The sequence below is a fragment of the Danio rerio genome, chromosome 5, assembly GCF_052040795.2.
Source record: "Danio rerio strain M-AB ecotype USA chromosome 5, GRCz13ab, whole genome shotgun sequence".
NCBI classification, from domain to species: domain Eukaryota; kingdom Metazoa; phylum Chordata; class Actinopteri; order Cypriniformes; family Danionidae; genus Danio; species Danio rerio.
Genome location: NC_141025.1, coordinates 10,844,107 through 10,860,000, shown reverse-complemented (window position 1 = coordinate 10,860,000; position 15,894 = coordinate 10,844,107). Strand labels below are relative to the sequence as shown.

General features: G+C 37.1%; 2 protein-coding genes and 1 long non-coding RNA gene across 8 annotated transcripts in view; all 3 read right to left on the bottom strand.

Moving 5' to 3' along the window:
- The window catches only part of LOC147843864 (uncharacterized), a 3,290-nt gene extending 1,312 nt beyond the window's left edge, over window positions 1-1,978 (bottom strand). The window contains exons 1-3 of one of the 3 annotated variants that reach the window (XR_015490813.1): window positions 1,905-1,978; window positions 565-670; window positions 377-447 (exon numbers count right to left, since the gene is read on the bottom strand). This is a non-coding gene — a long non-coding RNA (uncharacterized LOC147843864). Of the gene's footprint in view, window positions 1-376; window positions 448-564; window positions 671-757; window positions 897-1,904 lie in introns of those variants that run through there. The other 2 variants (XR_015490815.1, XR_015490814.1) reach the window with 2 other exon arrangements.
- gstt2 (glutathione S-transferase theta 2) overlaps window positions 1-4,961 on the bottom strand; it is a 32,175-nt gene extending 27,214 nt beyond the window's left edge. The window contains exon 1 of one of the 2 annotated variants that reach the window (XR_015489988.1): window positions 4,764-4,930. Coding sequence is in view for 1 of the 2 variants with exons in the window: in NM_200521.3 (NP_956815.3) it covers window positions 4,764-4,887 (124 nt within the window). In the remaining variant the exon portion in view is untranslated. 2 annotated transcript variants of the gene reach the window in all.
- Window positions 4,962-5,428: 467 nt separating this feature from the next.
- The window catches only part of slc2a11b (solute carrier family 2 member 11b), a 29,779-nt gene continuing 19,313 nt past the window's right edge, over window positions 5,429-15,894 (bottom strand). For 2 of the 3 annotated variants that reach the window (XM_087252469.1, XM_087252470.1), the window contains exons 8-12: window positions 15,676-15,786; window positions 13,152-13,253; window positions 12,027-12,102; window positions 8,402-8,529; window positions 5,429-6,659 (exon numbers count right to left, since the gene is read on the bottom strand). In XM_087252469.1, the coding sequence (XP_087108595.1) occupies window positions 6,471-6,659; window positions 8,402-8,529; window positions 12,027-12,102; window positions 13,152-13,253; window positions 15,676-15,786 (606 nt within the window). In that variant the 3' untranslated portion in view covers window positions 5,429-6,470. 3 annotated transcript variants of the gene reach the window in all.

Below are 15,894 nucleotides of genomic sequence, written 5' to 3'. Positions count from 1 at the left end.
GAAATATTTAAAAAAGAAGAAATACATCAATGAGGGGCTAATATTTCAGACTTCAACTGTGTGTAGACAGACAGACAGACAGACAGACAGATAGATAGATCATAACAAGAACTGCTGCTTAATTGAATGCATGTAATAGCGACACCCGGTGGTTATTTATTGAATTACGTTCATTTTTGTATAGCGGGCCAGATTCTATTGATATTTATAAAAAGCCTCGCGGGCTGCAGATGGCCCGCGGGCCGTAGTTTGGACACGCCTGGTGTACTGGAATGTACAGTATCTGTGCATCTTCATGGTGGTCTTAAGATTTCTGCCATAGTCATTGATGGTGATGGTACTTGTGGTGCTGCATTGATTTCTGAAATCTTCATACCTGCCTTTTATCCAGCCTCTTTGTTCCAAGTAATTTTTCTTCATCACGGTATAGATGCGTCTATACTGTCCCTTGATCAGATACATGTACAAAACATCACTTTAGTATAGTGCCAGGTTAAAACTCACAGGTTGTAATAGATCAATGACAATGTTGACAGTATGTGTTTAAAATAATTGCAAACAAACCTGTTCTGTCTTGAGATGTATGACAGGCAATCATCGTCCTCATCTGTCTACCAGTCAGAAATCACAGTTGCATGTGGATGTTTTAGTCGAGCTTCCTCATATGCATCTATAATAAAACATCACATTGTTAACCTCCAGTAAAGAAAAGTTAAAATCCTGAAATACTATCAAAGTTAATTAATGCATATAATACCTATAGTGTAAATAATCAGTACACAGAAGGTTGCACAAGATTTATTCGGAGATTCATGCAGAGTGACAGCCTTATGAATCTGAGACATAGATTTGTAAGATGGCCGAGCACATGCATTATTCTGTACCCATGAAGATTAACCTACCATTGTGAAAAATTTTGATGATGACAGCCAATAACAATAAACCATTTCAGCTGTTTGTGAAGCAATTAGTAATGTAATGTCTGAAAAGCTCAATCTATGTTGAAAATGTATCAGCAGTTTACAGCTTATAATGGACTTTTAGCACACAACTATAGCATGCCTATTCACGTTCAAAAGAGTGTGCCATTGACTTCTTTGGTCGTGATGTACTGCAAAATGATCTCACTAACCTTTGTTAAACAAGAACAATGAGACTTAACCAACAAATATTGTTACCCATTCATTTAAATCAGAATTTATCACTGTCAATAACATAAAAAACAAACAAAAAAAACATCAAAATCTGCTTTAAGACGTTCAGTTTTACATTAACTGACCATTACAGCTTGAACAAAAGATATAATTGATTCACATAGGCTAACACATATGAATTAAAGTGCATAGTAATATATTTCTCTTGGATAATTTAAAGAGAATAGTAAATCGTCGAGTTTCGATCACTTTTCGTGACTAACTGCATAAACAAGATAAACAATAATATTTTATTAATCCAAAACGATTAGTTTTTATTTACACAATCACAGAATTAATACTGTTGGATAAGTAAACGCCTGTACAATGTTTTTTTTTTAACATCCACGGTACTTTATAATGTTAAATCAGGAAAAAAACACGTTTTGCCAAGTTAGTTAATGGATTCGTCTACAGAAACTTTCTTTAGCATACACACAAATTCGTTTCATGTTTCTTTAAACTAATTAAAATAGTTTTCAGTTACTACACACGTTACAATCTAACATTGTGTTAAAGGAAAATGAACTTTCAGGCTGTTTGTAACTGTTAGCGTTAGCATACATTAGCTCCAGTCGTGTTTCTTAAAGCAAGTTACATTTCGTATCAAACTGTTTTAAATTACTAAACGCTGTTACAACCAAACACCGTGGAAATGTTTTAAGCTCTAAATTCGCTAATTATACAGTACACAAGCAGTAAAAAGCTTACCTTTCTGACCGGGATCCACGTGAAGTCTTTAAAAAAACCAAACTTTTTCTTCTTGTGATCTTCGTGCCATGGTCTTCTTCTTCTTCTTTCTGTTTTATGGCGACTAACCCATTAAAAAGCATTATCGCCACCTACTGTACAGAATCTTACTCCGATGATGGGTCTGAATATTAGAAAGGGCAACAGAAAGAAACGAGGAGGGAGGGAAAGGGACAAAAAAAAAAAAAAAAAAAAAAAAAAAAAAAAAAAAAAAAAAAAAAAAACCTTGGATGTTTCATATTCTCCAATCTTTGCATCTAGACCACATACTCATGTCAGCGCTGCGTGTTCAGCTCCTCTAACATAAAGGGCCTTCATGACAATGATTGAGTATATTCTCACCCATAAATATTAGACTATAATCTATAACCTAAACCCGAATGCTCGATATACCTAATAAACGCTCTATATACTTGCCAATCTATTATACCTTTTCTTAGAATAATTTTATATATTGTTTTATCTTCCCCACACTGACTGAATAACATATCGCGATGTTTATTATACTTGCTACATATAAATAATGCATGATCTACATTTTCAGTTACACCACATACATCACATTTCCCATCCTCATGTAAACCCATTAACGCAAGTGTTGCATTTAACCCTGTGTGTCCCAATCTTAATCTTGATAACCACACCTCTTCCTTCCTATTTCTTCCTTGATTTAGTGTTGTCCCTACTGTCTGTATAATACTATAGTGCCATCTTCCAGTATTACTATTATCCCATCTAATTTGCCATTTATTTATTAGTTTTTCCTTTAAAATCGATTTTGCCTCTCTTTTCCCCAGAGGTACATGTACCTCCTCTTGCTTATTTAGTGCTTCCTTTGCTAATTTGTCAGCAACTTCATTACCAGATACCCCAATATGTGATGGAACCCAGCAGAAATAAACGACTACTCCTATTTCCTTTAATCTATATAAAGATAAATAGATTTCTGTTATTAAATCCTCTCTATCTGATTTTGAGTTTGCTATACTAACTAAAGCTGAAGATGAATCTGAGCAGATTACTACTTTGTTTGGTCTGACTTGTTCAACCCATTGTAATGCTATAATTATAGCTGTTATCTCTGCAGTGTATACTGATAGATTATTGGACAATTTTAAACTAATATTTACTTTGAACTCTGGAATATTAACACCTATTCCTATCTTTTTACTAATAGGTTCTTTGGAACCATCTGTAAAAATTTGTAAAGTTGAATAATACTTATTATTTAAATACGCATCTATTTCTTTTCCACTATATTCATCTTTAGATTTACTTAGCAAGCTTACATCTATGAGTGGTTCAGGTGCTCTCCATAGTGGGACATCAGTGAGTGGTATATTGGGACAGAAGATCATGTTATCTATACCATATTCTTTAGCCAACTTTTTACTCCTCCATCCAAAACTGTCCTGTCCTTCATATGAGTATTCCCAGCAATCTTTTAGTATTTTACGAGTAAGATGATTACTAACTGATTGCTGGAGATTTACCCAGTATGTCATCATCAATTTTATCCTTCTAAATTCAAGAGGCATTTCTCCCATTTCTACCCTAATTGCATCTACAGGGGATGTTTTAATTGCTCCACAACATAATCTTAACGCTTTGGTTTGTATGGTATCTAATTTTCCTAATAAAGTCTTAGATGCAGATCCATAGACAATGCAGCCATAATCAAAACAGGATCGAATCAATGCTTGATACATGCACAGCAATGCACTACGACTAGCTCCCCATCTGTGACTAGCAACTGAACGCATACAATTTATAATAATTTTACATTTTGTTTCAATTTTATTTATATGAATTTTCCATATTAACTTTTCATCTAACCATAAGCCAAGGTATTTAAAAACAGGTACTCTTTCCAATATCTGCTCATATAACTTTAAATCTGTATGTACTATTTTCTTGTTTTTTGTAAATATCATGTATTTTGTTTTTAATACTGAGAACTTCAAGCCCCATTCCAGAGACCATTCCTCAACTTTTTTAATTGATTCCTGTATTCCTTTATTAACATTTCTAATATTGCGTCCTCTTTTCCTTCGTGCCATGGTGGTTGACAAACAGCTTTTTGGAGCATTACCGCCACCGTCTGGATTGGAGTGTGGATCATGAGTTTAGTCACGCATGTGTTTATTATGAAACCAACTTCTGCTTTAAAACAAAAACAGTCAGCACAGGAGCGTGCTATCTCAAAATTAAGCGAATTTTACATAGTTTTTCTCTAGATGACATGTATAATCTATTTATAAATAATATTGTTTTGTTTGCGTCTAAACATTGCGACCATCCACACTAAATATTCTTTTTTTTTTTTTTTTTTTTGCTATCGTACCATGAATATTTTCTCAAATTATCATTAAACGTGGAGCTAACAGATTACTAGATAAAATAAGAACTTAATCGGTTGCCATCATCCTTAATCGGTTGCCATATGGTTGACCGGAATCGGGCCAGTGCTTTACAGCCGCATCACAACCGCATGTGCGCGAGCGAGCTGCGGGCCGCACTCGGCCCGGATAACACTCGCCGATGCCGAGTCGGAGCCGGAGGCGCCGGAGGGCAGCCGAGCTCGGGCCGATTACTGCCTGCTATCTGGGTACTGTCAATTACTAGTATTTTTCATGTTGAGTTGTGAGGTAAATGAATAACCTTCAATAAACGAAATGAACAATAAATACATTCAAATTTCTAGAAATCATAGATGAACCACGTTCAGTCTGCAGGATAACCTTTGCACATACTTGGATTCAAGCCATGAGGACTTTACAAATGCACTACATTGAACGACACGTTAACAAAGTAGCTCACCTTTTCTTATTGCAATTTGTTCCACCGTGTGTGGTATTTTATTATGTTTTAGGAATATCAGCACAGCTCTGCATGGCTGTGACATGAGATCTAAATACGCTTTTACTGCCTGTCTGCCGGTCATGGTGAAGTGTGAGTATGTCCCGTACTGTAGACAGAAACAACATGTATTCCTGCTCGTCCAGCGTCACAGTCCATAGTCCAATCACACGCGTCTTCCTGAAGTATCTCACAAATGCTCTAAACGCATTAAACTGAGTCTTATCCGATTCATTTGTACACTAAAGAGGAAGTTTATTTTAAAATAATGATTTCTAATATATTTATAATCGAAGAACAACTGAAAACATGCCCTGAAGTGATATATGAGACAAATCTGAAGAGAAATCATAAACAACAACGATTGGGCGATGCTTGTCACCGATGACAAAAGTAACAGATACCCAGTGACTATACAGCGCTTTTACAGATGTAGGGGAGCACTGGGCACACAGTAACGCGGAGTTAAATTTAACACAACAATTGAAAAACAAATTGAACAAATTAAGTAAACAACTTAAAATACCAAATCATTATGCAATTTCTTACCATATTTAGTAAACTTTCATTGTCATTTACATACATTTTTGTTGACCAAATGAATTCAAATATAATTCACACAGTGATTTTAGATTGAAAAAAATCCTTTATTGTCAATATTAAAATTGTAAGACTAAACTGTAAAATAAATTTAAACATGATTGCAGTGATTTCATGAGACCAGTTCCTCATTTGGATCATTTTTGCATTATTGAAGACTAACAAAAAATATCGGTATCACAGGAGAAATTCTAAATGATACGTTGCTGCATAATAGTTTCAGCCATACTAATTTGTATAAAACACATTCAAAATACAATTGAAAGTCCCTCCTGTCATGTGACTGCCCCTTCTAACAAAAAGGACAGTATTCAAGCTGAAGGCACATGATGTAGTGCAGCATCAGTGTGTGTCAATAACTGTTCACACACAATTATACAGTTAAAGTCAGAATGATTCGCCCTCCTGTGAGTTTCTCAGATATTTCCCAATTGATGTTAAACAGAGCAAGAATTTTTTAACAGTATTTCCTATAATATTTTTTTCTTGTGGAAAAAGTCTTATCTGTTTTATTTCGGCTAGAATAAAAGTAGTTTTTAATTTTTTTAAAATATTAATCAATATTTATGTAATATTTATGTCAATATTATTATCCCCCTTAGGCTATATATTTTTAAATTGACTACAGAACAAAACATCGTTATACAATGAATTTCCTCATTAACCTAGTTAAGCCTTTAAATTTCACTGAATACTAGTATCTTGAAAAATATCTAGTCAAATACTATGTACTGTCATCATGGTAAATATAATATAAATCAGTAAGAAATGAGTTGTTTAAACTGTTATGTTTATAAATGTGTTAAAATTTCTCTCTCTCTCTCTCTCTCTCTCTCTCTCTCTCTCTCTCTCTCTCTCTCTCTCTCTATATATATATATATATATATATATATATATATATATATATATATATATATATATATATATATATATATAATATACAAAAGGGCTAATAATTCTGACTTCAGTGTTTGCAGATCTTATATTTCCATTTTGGCAGATTAATGCATATGTCAATACAGTAGCATCGTAAAGCCCTTTAAAGTGCAGTCATACTGTATGTGTGCATTACATTGGTGTGGACAGCAGAGGGCCCTCAGTGCCGTTGGCATTAATGATCTTCTTTCTAGACTTAAATTCGTTCTGAATCTCCAGAAAGGTCTTGTTTTTGGTTTCAGGGACCACAAAGAAGATGTACGTGGCCACCAATAAGCAGATGACCAGGAAAACGAGGAAGCAGTATTGCTTGAGGCCATTCTGGGAAGGATAGAGAGGGAAAAGTTTAACAGTGTTGCATTGTACATCATTATATAATCAATTATTTTTCATATGATTTTACGGTAATCATAACTTTTTGAAGTGAGTTAATTATTGAGTCATAGAGGCTGTTTTAAAGGGATAGATCAACCAGATTACTCACTATTTACTAGGCCTGTCACACTAATCAATGTATGAAGAGTTCATAAGCAAAAGCCTTTAAATAGCTACCGTCTCAAATTTCCATCAAAAATGAACATTTTTCTCAGCCTCATTTGTTTATGTTGAGTTATTTAACTTTTAAGACCAGGAATAGGACTTATTCTTTGCCATAAATGTGATATAACTGAACGTACACGACAGGAGCCTGATAAAAATGCTCATTTTAGAGGAAAATTTCAGATGGCATTTAGAGGTTTTGGTATCTAAACTCTTTATATGGACTTATCGCACGACACATGGACATGACCTCAATCCTTTTTGATGATGCAATATATTTCATCCACACATACAAACCAATTCTAGCAACACTTTGGCTAATGTGCAACATTTCTATTTCTACTGGAGGAGTTATTGTCAGTATGGTTTAAAAAACACTACACTAAGTATTTACTATAAGTTACTGTAGTATATTTTCATGTGGGTGCCTGACAGCTGAAAATAGATCTGGTAGTAGATATTGCAGCCTCTGTTCCTTTTTACCTTGCACTTTTGTTAACATTTATTATTACCCACCAGTTTTCTTGCACCCAACCCGCTCTAAGATGGGATTGAACTGACGATTGTTTGCATGGGAGTGTGTTGCTCGAACAAAAGGGCTAAAGACCATGGCCTCTAGCATCTGTCACTAGAGGAGTGAGGTTTACCTGCACAGCACTTTGCTAGCTGGTGTCTGTCATACCCCCCCCACCCCCCCCCCCCCCCCCCCAAAACCTCACTGCCATCCCGGACGAGCCCCCATGCATAACTCATTGGTCCTACTACACCCAACCCGCTCTGAGCTGGGATCTTTGCATGGGAGTCGGTTGCTCTAACAAGGAGGCTACAGACTATGGCCTCTAGCGACAGTCGCTAGAACATTTTTGAAGTCAGAGGAGTGAGGTTTACCCGCATGGCACTTCGCTAGCTGACCTCTGTTACATATGCATGGTAAAATGATCTGTATCTTGGCTAAATACAGTTGCTTCATGGAATTGTCGATATTAAAACTGGGGCCACACCTTCTTAGTAGAAAGAAATGACAGTGTAAATCTAATTCTAATTTCAATGTGCTCTATTCATCCTGGCGAGGCAGTGGCGCAGTAGGTAGTGCTGTTGCCTCACAGCAAGAAGGTCGCTGGGTTGCTGGTTCGAACCTCAGCTCAGTTGGCGTTTCTGTGTGGAGTTTGCATGTTCTCCCTGCCTTCGCGTGGGTTTCCTCTGGGTGCTCTGGTTTCCCCCACAGTCCAAAGACATGCGGTACAGGTGAATTGAGTAGGCTAAATTGTCCGTAGTGTGTGAATGTGTGTGGATGTTTCCCAGAGATGGGTTGCGGCTGGAAGGGCATCCGCTGCGTAAAAACTTGCTGGATAAGTTGGCGGTTCATTCCGCTGTGGCGACCCCGGATTAATAAAGGGAGTAAGCCGACAAGAAAATGAATGAATGAATGAATCTATTCATCCTTCCTTTCTTAGTATTTCATATCAGAAGCGAAAACCAAAAACACACTTCTCAAAAGTAGGATGAAAAGCAGCCATATTTACCACAATAAATGGAAAGATCATGCCGATCACAAAGAAGGAGGTCCAGTTGATTGAGCCACCGATCATGTATGCGGCAGGCCGATCGGTTTGTGTGAACAGCTCTGTTGTTAAAATGTTTGTCACGCCACCTGCAACACACAACATGTTAAATTCGGTCAGCAAAATCATAGCTGCGTCCCAAATCGCATACTTATGCACTATTTTACGCCATTTTGTAGTATGAATAGTGTAAGTAGTGTGTTCACATTGAAAACTCTCAAAATAATAAGTGCACTTGAATTACCCGGATGATGCACTCATTCAGCCGGTAAAATGAAGTGTGGAATGATGGACACTTCACGCTCTCAACGACCACAGGTTTGCTTACGTAGCGGAAGGGGCGGAGCGATCGGACGCACATGTTGAATAACTTTATTTATTTTGGATGGTGAAAGCAAAATTCTCCTACGAGAGTGATTATTGCGCCTCCCGATAGTGATTGCGGCAATACTCACGGCAGGTATTACTTGATAATTCAGTCGTTTATTTCACTGATTTGGCAACAGTAAAACGTCATCAGGGAAACGGTTTGAATTTCCGCTTAGTAAAAAAACATTAGTGTGCCATTTGGGACAACACTACATACATATACTATCCTGTTGAGTGTGTAAGTGCATAAGTACATAGTGCATGAGTGCATAGTGTATAGTGTGCCATTTGGGACGCAGCTCATGTTTATTTACTCATTACTCTATTTACTCTTTAAGTGCATCGGCGACTCCTTGAAAAACGTTTAACTTCCAAGAAACTAGGGCTGCACAATATATAGTTTCAGCATCAATATCGCAATGTGTGCAACCAGGGCAGGAGTGGGACTCTTTTTCAGCCTTGGAGTTTCAAGCCTCAGACCGGCTCACCTCAGTTCACGACTGACTATATTAAAATAAGGTCATTTCCAATTCAGTTTCTAATTACACTATTACGTCTTTTTTTTTTGAGAAAACAGCTGCTTTAGAACTTCAAATGTTCAACAACCATAACAGTATTATATGTCTTAACAATAAAAAAAATTATAAAAAAAAAAAAAAAACTATTCAGACGAGGATCAAACCCGGATCCGCAGCGTCATATCCTAATGTGCTAACCACTGGACCACATCAATTGTGCATTGTATAGTGGCCCGTCTGACTAATATCATCATTAACCTGCAGGCTGCATACTGATCACCAGGCTGCGAGAAAATAGATAAAAAGAGCAGAGCTGCGGTAAAATAATGAATAAGACTGTGGTCAAGTGGTCAAGTAAAAAAAAATAACTAATTTAAAAAGTGTGAAAAAGAGCAACAGATTCTGGAGCTAGGGACACCGGTCCTCGCGGCCAAAAAACGGACCGGCCCACCGGGAATTCTCCCGGTCAGCTAATCCGGGCCTGTGTGCAACTGCAGTAGTCACATCACAGCATTTGCAATGTTGAGTTGGGATTATAGTTGATTACAATAAGTACAGATAAGTGCTTTTTTAATAAGATAGTTCACCCAAACATTTAAATTTACTCACTACTTTCATTTCACCATTCACTTGTTTCAAATGTTTATGAGTTTCTTTTTTATGTTGAACACAAAAAGAAGATATTTTAATCACTCATAAACGACTGAAACAAGTAAAGGTTGAGTAAACACTGGGTAAGTTTACATTGTGGGTGAACTATCGCTTTAAGGCCGGTGACTGAACAGTTCAACATTTCAGAGTTTAAAACATCCAGCGACCAGAAAATATGCTACTTTAAGAAATAGTATATACAGTAAAGACTATGCAGTGTTGATCATTCGATATCTGTACCTGAATACTGTTAGACTCACCAGAAAACTATAATTCTTGTTTAGTTTTACTATATAGTATTTATCTATGATTGTATGATTTTTGTTATAGGCTTGGGCGGTAATACGGTAATATGGTAAACAGCGGGATCTAAAAATAGCAACGGTGTCAATTTCCATACCTTTATACACTCATAAAAAGCAATGCACTTAAAAAGGAGACAAGTATTCAATAATAAATATTATTTATTTAATGCCTACAAATGCGTATGCGTGATTGTCCCCACGGGACAGTGTTGAGGAGAGAGAGAGGTGAGGTAAGGCGAGTTGCGCACCAAATGACCTGCAGCTTGGCAGTATTTCCGGTTTCGACCGAACCAGAAGGGAGACGTGGTAAATACGAACTAGAGGTCTGCATTCCCGCTGCTGTACCGCGGGACCAGATTTCTTGTGGTGCAGGAATAAATTTCCAAATAAAGCGCAGAAGCGGTCGATAACCTTGGTGTAATTTGAAAGGGAGCGGGCGTGCGGTCTAACAATATTGTTCCTGAGCAAGCGAGCTGTTTGTGTGTGTGTGTGTGTGTGTGTGTGTGAATGAGAGAGAGCATGAAGCTGTGTCGCTAGGTACTCTCTGTGTGTGTGTGTGTGTGTGTGTGTGTGTGTGTGTGTGTGTGTGTGTGTGTGTGTGTGTGTGTGTGTGTGTGTGTGTGTGTGTGAATGAGAGAGAGCATGAAGCTGTGTCGCTAGGTACTCTCTCTCTGTGTGTGTGTGTGTGTGTGTGTGTGTGTGTGTGTGTGTGTGTGTGTGTGTGTGCGTGCGTGTGCGTGTGTGTGTGCGTGTGTGTGTGCGTGTGTGTGTGTGAATGAGAGCGAGCGTCCTGTGCAGATCTCTAATACGAACAAGACAAACAGGACTGCGAACCTAAGGTCACATATACGGTATTCAGTTTCTGAATGGTTTAGGCACAAGCCAACAGTTTGGTGGCGCTGTCTGAGCCTTACGTCATAATTTTTTTATTATGCATGGTAATACCGGATACCGAGGTAAAATTGGGAGGTTTGACAATATCAAAATTTGAATACCGCCCAAGCCTAATCTGTTATATATTATTTGAGATTTACTCCTCTTTATAACCGTCCTAATCCATTTAAAATGAAGATTTTTTTCCAAATAAAGCTGTATTCACATTGCAATGTATATCACAGAAACACAAGATGTCGAAATGTCAGATTTTTCCAATATCGTGCAGCCCTAAAAGAAACCCATTCCTTCCACAAGGTTCCTTTACATTGGAAAAAAAAGGTGTTTTAGAACTATGAAAAAATTCACTAATCTTCACTAAAAGGATATTTGGCGGCCACAAAATATTTGCCATCACTGTAAAAAGGCATATTTTCTTCTTCCTGGCCCTTTAAAGAGATAGTAGTCCACACAAACATTTCACTCACTATTTAATCACCCAAGTGGATGCTGCACACTGATGGTGGTGTGGAGAGACCTCTCTCATGACAGTGAATGGTTTGGGTGTATGGCCATACATAATAAATGCACTATATAAATACACATTACATTACATTCAAATATTCCTTATAATAACTTCTTTTGTGTTCAACATAAGAAAGCAACTCATAAGGGTTTGTAAAAACGAACTGGGAGTAAATAATGATAGAATTTTCAGTTTTGGGTGAACTATTCCTTTAAGAGTGCATGTCAGTTAACCCTAATACAACAATTCAGGAAAAATACACAGTTTGTATTAACGCTAAAACATTCATAAGTTATGTGAAATTTTCTATCTTTGTTTTTTTTCTTTATTTTTAACTCATTTACCTGGACCAAGGCCAAAACTGAGGATGAAGGCCAAAACACAGACCATACTAAGGTAGGGAACCCAAGGGCTTGAATCCTATGAGGGAAAAAAAAAAAACATAATTTTTTGTTCAGATTTTAAATGTTTACTAGGCAATTTTGCTAAAACTTTTGTTTCAGTATGATGCATACCTGCCAACACTTATTTCACAACCATCTCCCTCCACCCTCCCGTTTTGTTATTTCTCCCGGAAAACTTCCATAATGCTACCCCATTTCCGTAATTGTTGACAATGATGACAGGTATGGTGTGATGATGTATTTCCAAGACATCAAAAAAAGTGAGCGATTGCTCCATGTTTTAAATTTCTGTCCTGTTTAATCCTCGATTGGTCTCACGCAGTCAAGTGATGTGATGCATTTTCACAGGTCAGAGTTCACCAAGCTTGACATTTGCCCCGCAGCAACCTGCAAAACCTGACGCATGACCTTGCGCTTCCGGTCTGATGCATTCGCGTGCGTATGAATGGAAGTCTATGGGAGGAAAAGCCCAGTGTGACCGCAGCTTAATGCTTGAAAGGGGCGTGGCCTATTAAATGTTTATTTTAAGACTAACAATGTTCGCTAGCAAAATAAACATAAATTTTGTTTTTATGCAGACTTTGAGATCACAAACCATACTATCCTACTATACCACACAGCAAACACCATAGAATACACCCGAAGAACAAATGAAACCACAACTAAGCGTATTAACTTTGTTAGCTCACATTGCTAGTTTTTAAATTCTCAGATTACATCTGTCTGAGGCTAACATATTAAACCACAATCCTCCAGCTCTCAGTTTTGACAACAAACAGAAATGGTGAGCAGGAGGGGTCTGTTAAGCTTAAAAAACTTTCCTAAAACCTGTTTCCAGATCTTTCTGAATAAAATGCCTACTTTGCTACATCCAATCAGCTCGCAGTAGAAAAAACAAGCCACGCCCCATCGTTTTCACATTTAAAATTCTGTTTCTCTAGAAACTGCGTCACAATACGGAATAAAAGCCAGTCGCAGCTTCTGATTCATACACACTTTAAAGGGACTTTTATAGTTTATTAGTAGAGTATATTTAATATTGAGAATTTCTAAGTCACTACAAACCTGAAAAGTGAGTGCGATGGTGAAACAAATGCAGCACACGCTCATCAGAGTATAACCTCCGATAATAAGAGCTCTTCTTCCCAAAGACTCGATCAGAAGACCCTGAAACACACACATACAAGATGTTTTTGAAACAATTTGTTTTTTAATCTGGTACATAAACGGTCTAAACATATCATTCTAAGCCTGGAGAACAGTTTGTGAGGTCAGATTTGGTCATGTAGGAATCATATCTTTGGACGTTTATAATCTGTAGTGCCAATAAACAGGGCCAGACAGAATCAAAAAGACTTTTTTTTTTTTGCTATGCCTGTTCAAAATGTAGTTAAAATGAATAAATCAATTGCGGATTTATGCAGAATGATTTTGAGAGTTCTGAAGACCTAACAAATAAATACAAATAATAATACCTTTCACTTTTATTAATTTTTAACAATAGAAATCCAATTAAAAACCACTTGTTTGGTGAAAAAAACTACAACAGATCTTTCATATAATACATCTACTAAAATGCAGAAAATAATACTTTACAAACTGTAATGTAGTTTTCAGTTTCCTTGATTTATTTCAGTTTCAGTTTCCTTTATTTATGTCATTCAACACATCACAATAGAATTGTAATGCAGAACAAAATTACATTGCAACAGACCCAACAAGAACATAAAAAAACATCACTATACAAACAATATAAAATCCTAACATGATAAATAAGCTTTTATTATTCCATAAAAATATAAAAATATAATTATATAAGATATAACCTATTTTTTTTAAATCTCTGAAGAGAATAACTTAATACTTAAATACCTATTTCATCATTTGTTGTAACATTTGTTGTAAAATAAACAATTTATGCTAGTTTAACAATTTATTGATTTATTTTTAACACTAGCTATCAACAATGGTTAAGAAATGGTATTATTCAAAAGTCTTATAATGACAGGATAAAAACTCTCGAAACCGCACTGATTTGCTCCTCAGGCTTCTGTAACGCCTGCCTGATGGCATGAGAGAGAGCAGGCTATGACCAGGGTGGGTTGGATCCCCTAAAATATTATTTGCCCTAGACAGACAACGTCGTTGATAAAGTTCCTCGATAGATGTAATTTTGACTCCAACAGACCTTTCAGCTGACTTTATGATCCTCTTAATAGTGTTCTTGTGAGACACACTGCTATTCGCATACCAAAGGGAGATGCCATTAGTAAGAACACTCTCAACAGCTCCTCTGTAAAAAGTTGTGAGGATTGATTGGCTGAGGTGTGCTCTTTTCAACCTTCTCAGAAAGTGCAGTCGCTGGTGCGCTTTCTTCGCAAGACAAGTGGTATGGAGACACCAAGTCAGGTTCTCAGTAACATGGACCCCCAGGAATTTTATCTGCTGTACAGTCTCCACGGCAGTGTTGTTAATATATACAGTTTAGATGATTTGTACACAAATCATCTAAACATTAGCATATTATTCAATGATATAATTAAATACAAAATCAAATGAATATATGTTTACACTCATTTAGATAAACGAATAGATTGAATGACTGACTCGATAATCTGCAGAGTTTGAACAACAACCTGTCAGGACTGTGCCACTTCAGTCTTGTTGATTCTTGTTTTGGAGTCCAGACACTTGTCCTGTCTTGTCTATTATGTTGTGCTCGACTCGAGTTTTCATGGGCCGAGTACTTATATTCTGTCTTAGTCTGTGTCTCTTGTCATTGTTTCTAACGCGTGGTCTCGAATGAGCCTCATTTTCTTGTCTTTGTAGTGGCTCGGTTCATGCGTGCTCGCTTGCTCTCGTGTTTGATTTGTCAGCGGCATACTGTTTTATTCCGAGTGCCTCAGTCTAGTTGGTTTTGGTTTTTAGTTGGCCATGAGATGGAACATGCACAATGCATGTGTGAATGCACGGTATAGGTTTCATTTATCGTGTTCTCCAATCTTACGTTCTCCTGTTGGTGTTGTGTAAAGCATTTAGCTTGGTGTTCACACTGTTGCCACATGCTTTAGTGTTGTGTTTCATGTGAACACCCAGATAATGGGTTCTCTCATCAGCTGCGTGTTCTAGTCCTGTTTGATGTGATCCCATGGCTCGTATGTTGTTGTCCTTGTGTCATGTGCTCTCCTGTCTATTGTCTTGTCCCACCCTCGTTGTTAACCCATTATTAGTTTATTATGTTCACTTGTTTGCCAAATTGCTCTTGTTTATAGCTTCCTCTTGTCTGCTTTCCCGTGCCAGTTCTTCATGTTCCTGCCTTGTCCTGAACTTCTCTTCCAGCCCAGCCAAGTCTGTTTTTTTGTCTTTTAGTTATGTTTTTGTTGCCTTTTTGTTTTATTTTTACAATTGATAAATACCCATTTTAGTTTTGCAAGTCCTCGTCCTTTCCCTAACCCAACTGTGACAATAACCTAGCAATAAATGTTATAATATAAACCTGACATATTTTTGTGTTATTCCTTTGGCCTTGGATTCTTGGATTAGTCATGGGTTCTGAGATAAATAACTGAAGGGATAAATCTCCACTTACGCAGGTCAGTGCAGTGATGCACTCGCAGGCTCCGGTTCCCACTGTAGCATAAGGAATCTTGTCATCTGGAATCCCAGCCTGGGTGAACACGTAGTCTGCATAGAAATAAATCTGATGGCAGAAAAATCGTTTTCAATAGGGGTCACAATAACTCGGACAGTATATGAGAGAGTTAAACTGAATACTTAAAAGAAACACTGTACATACAGTAGCTTGCCA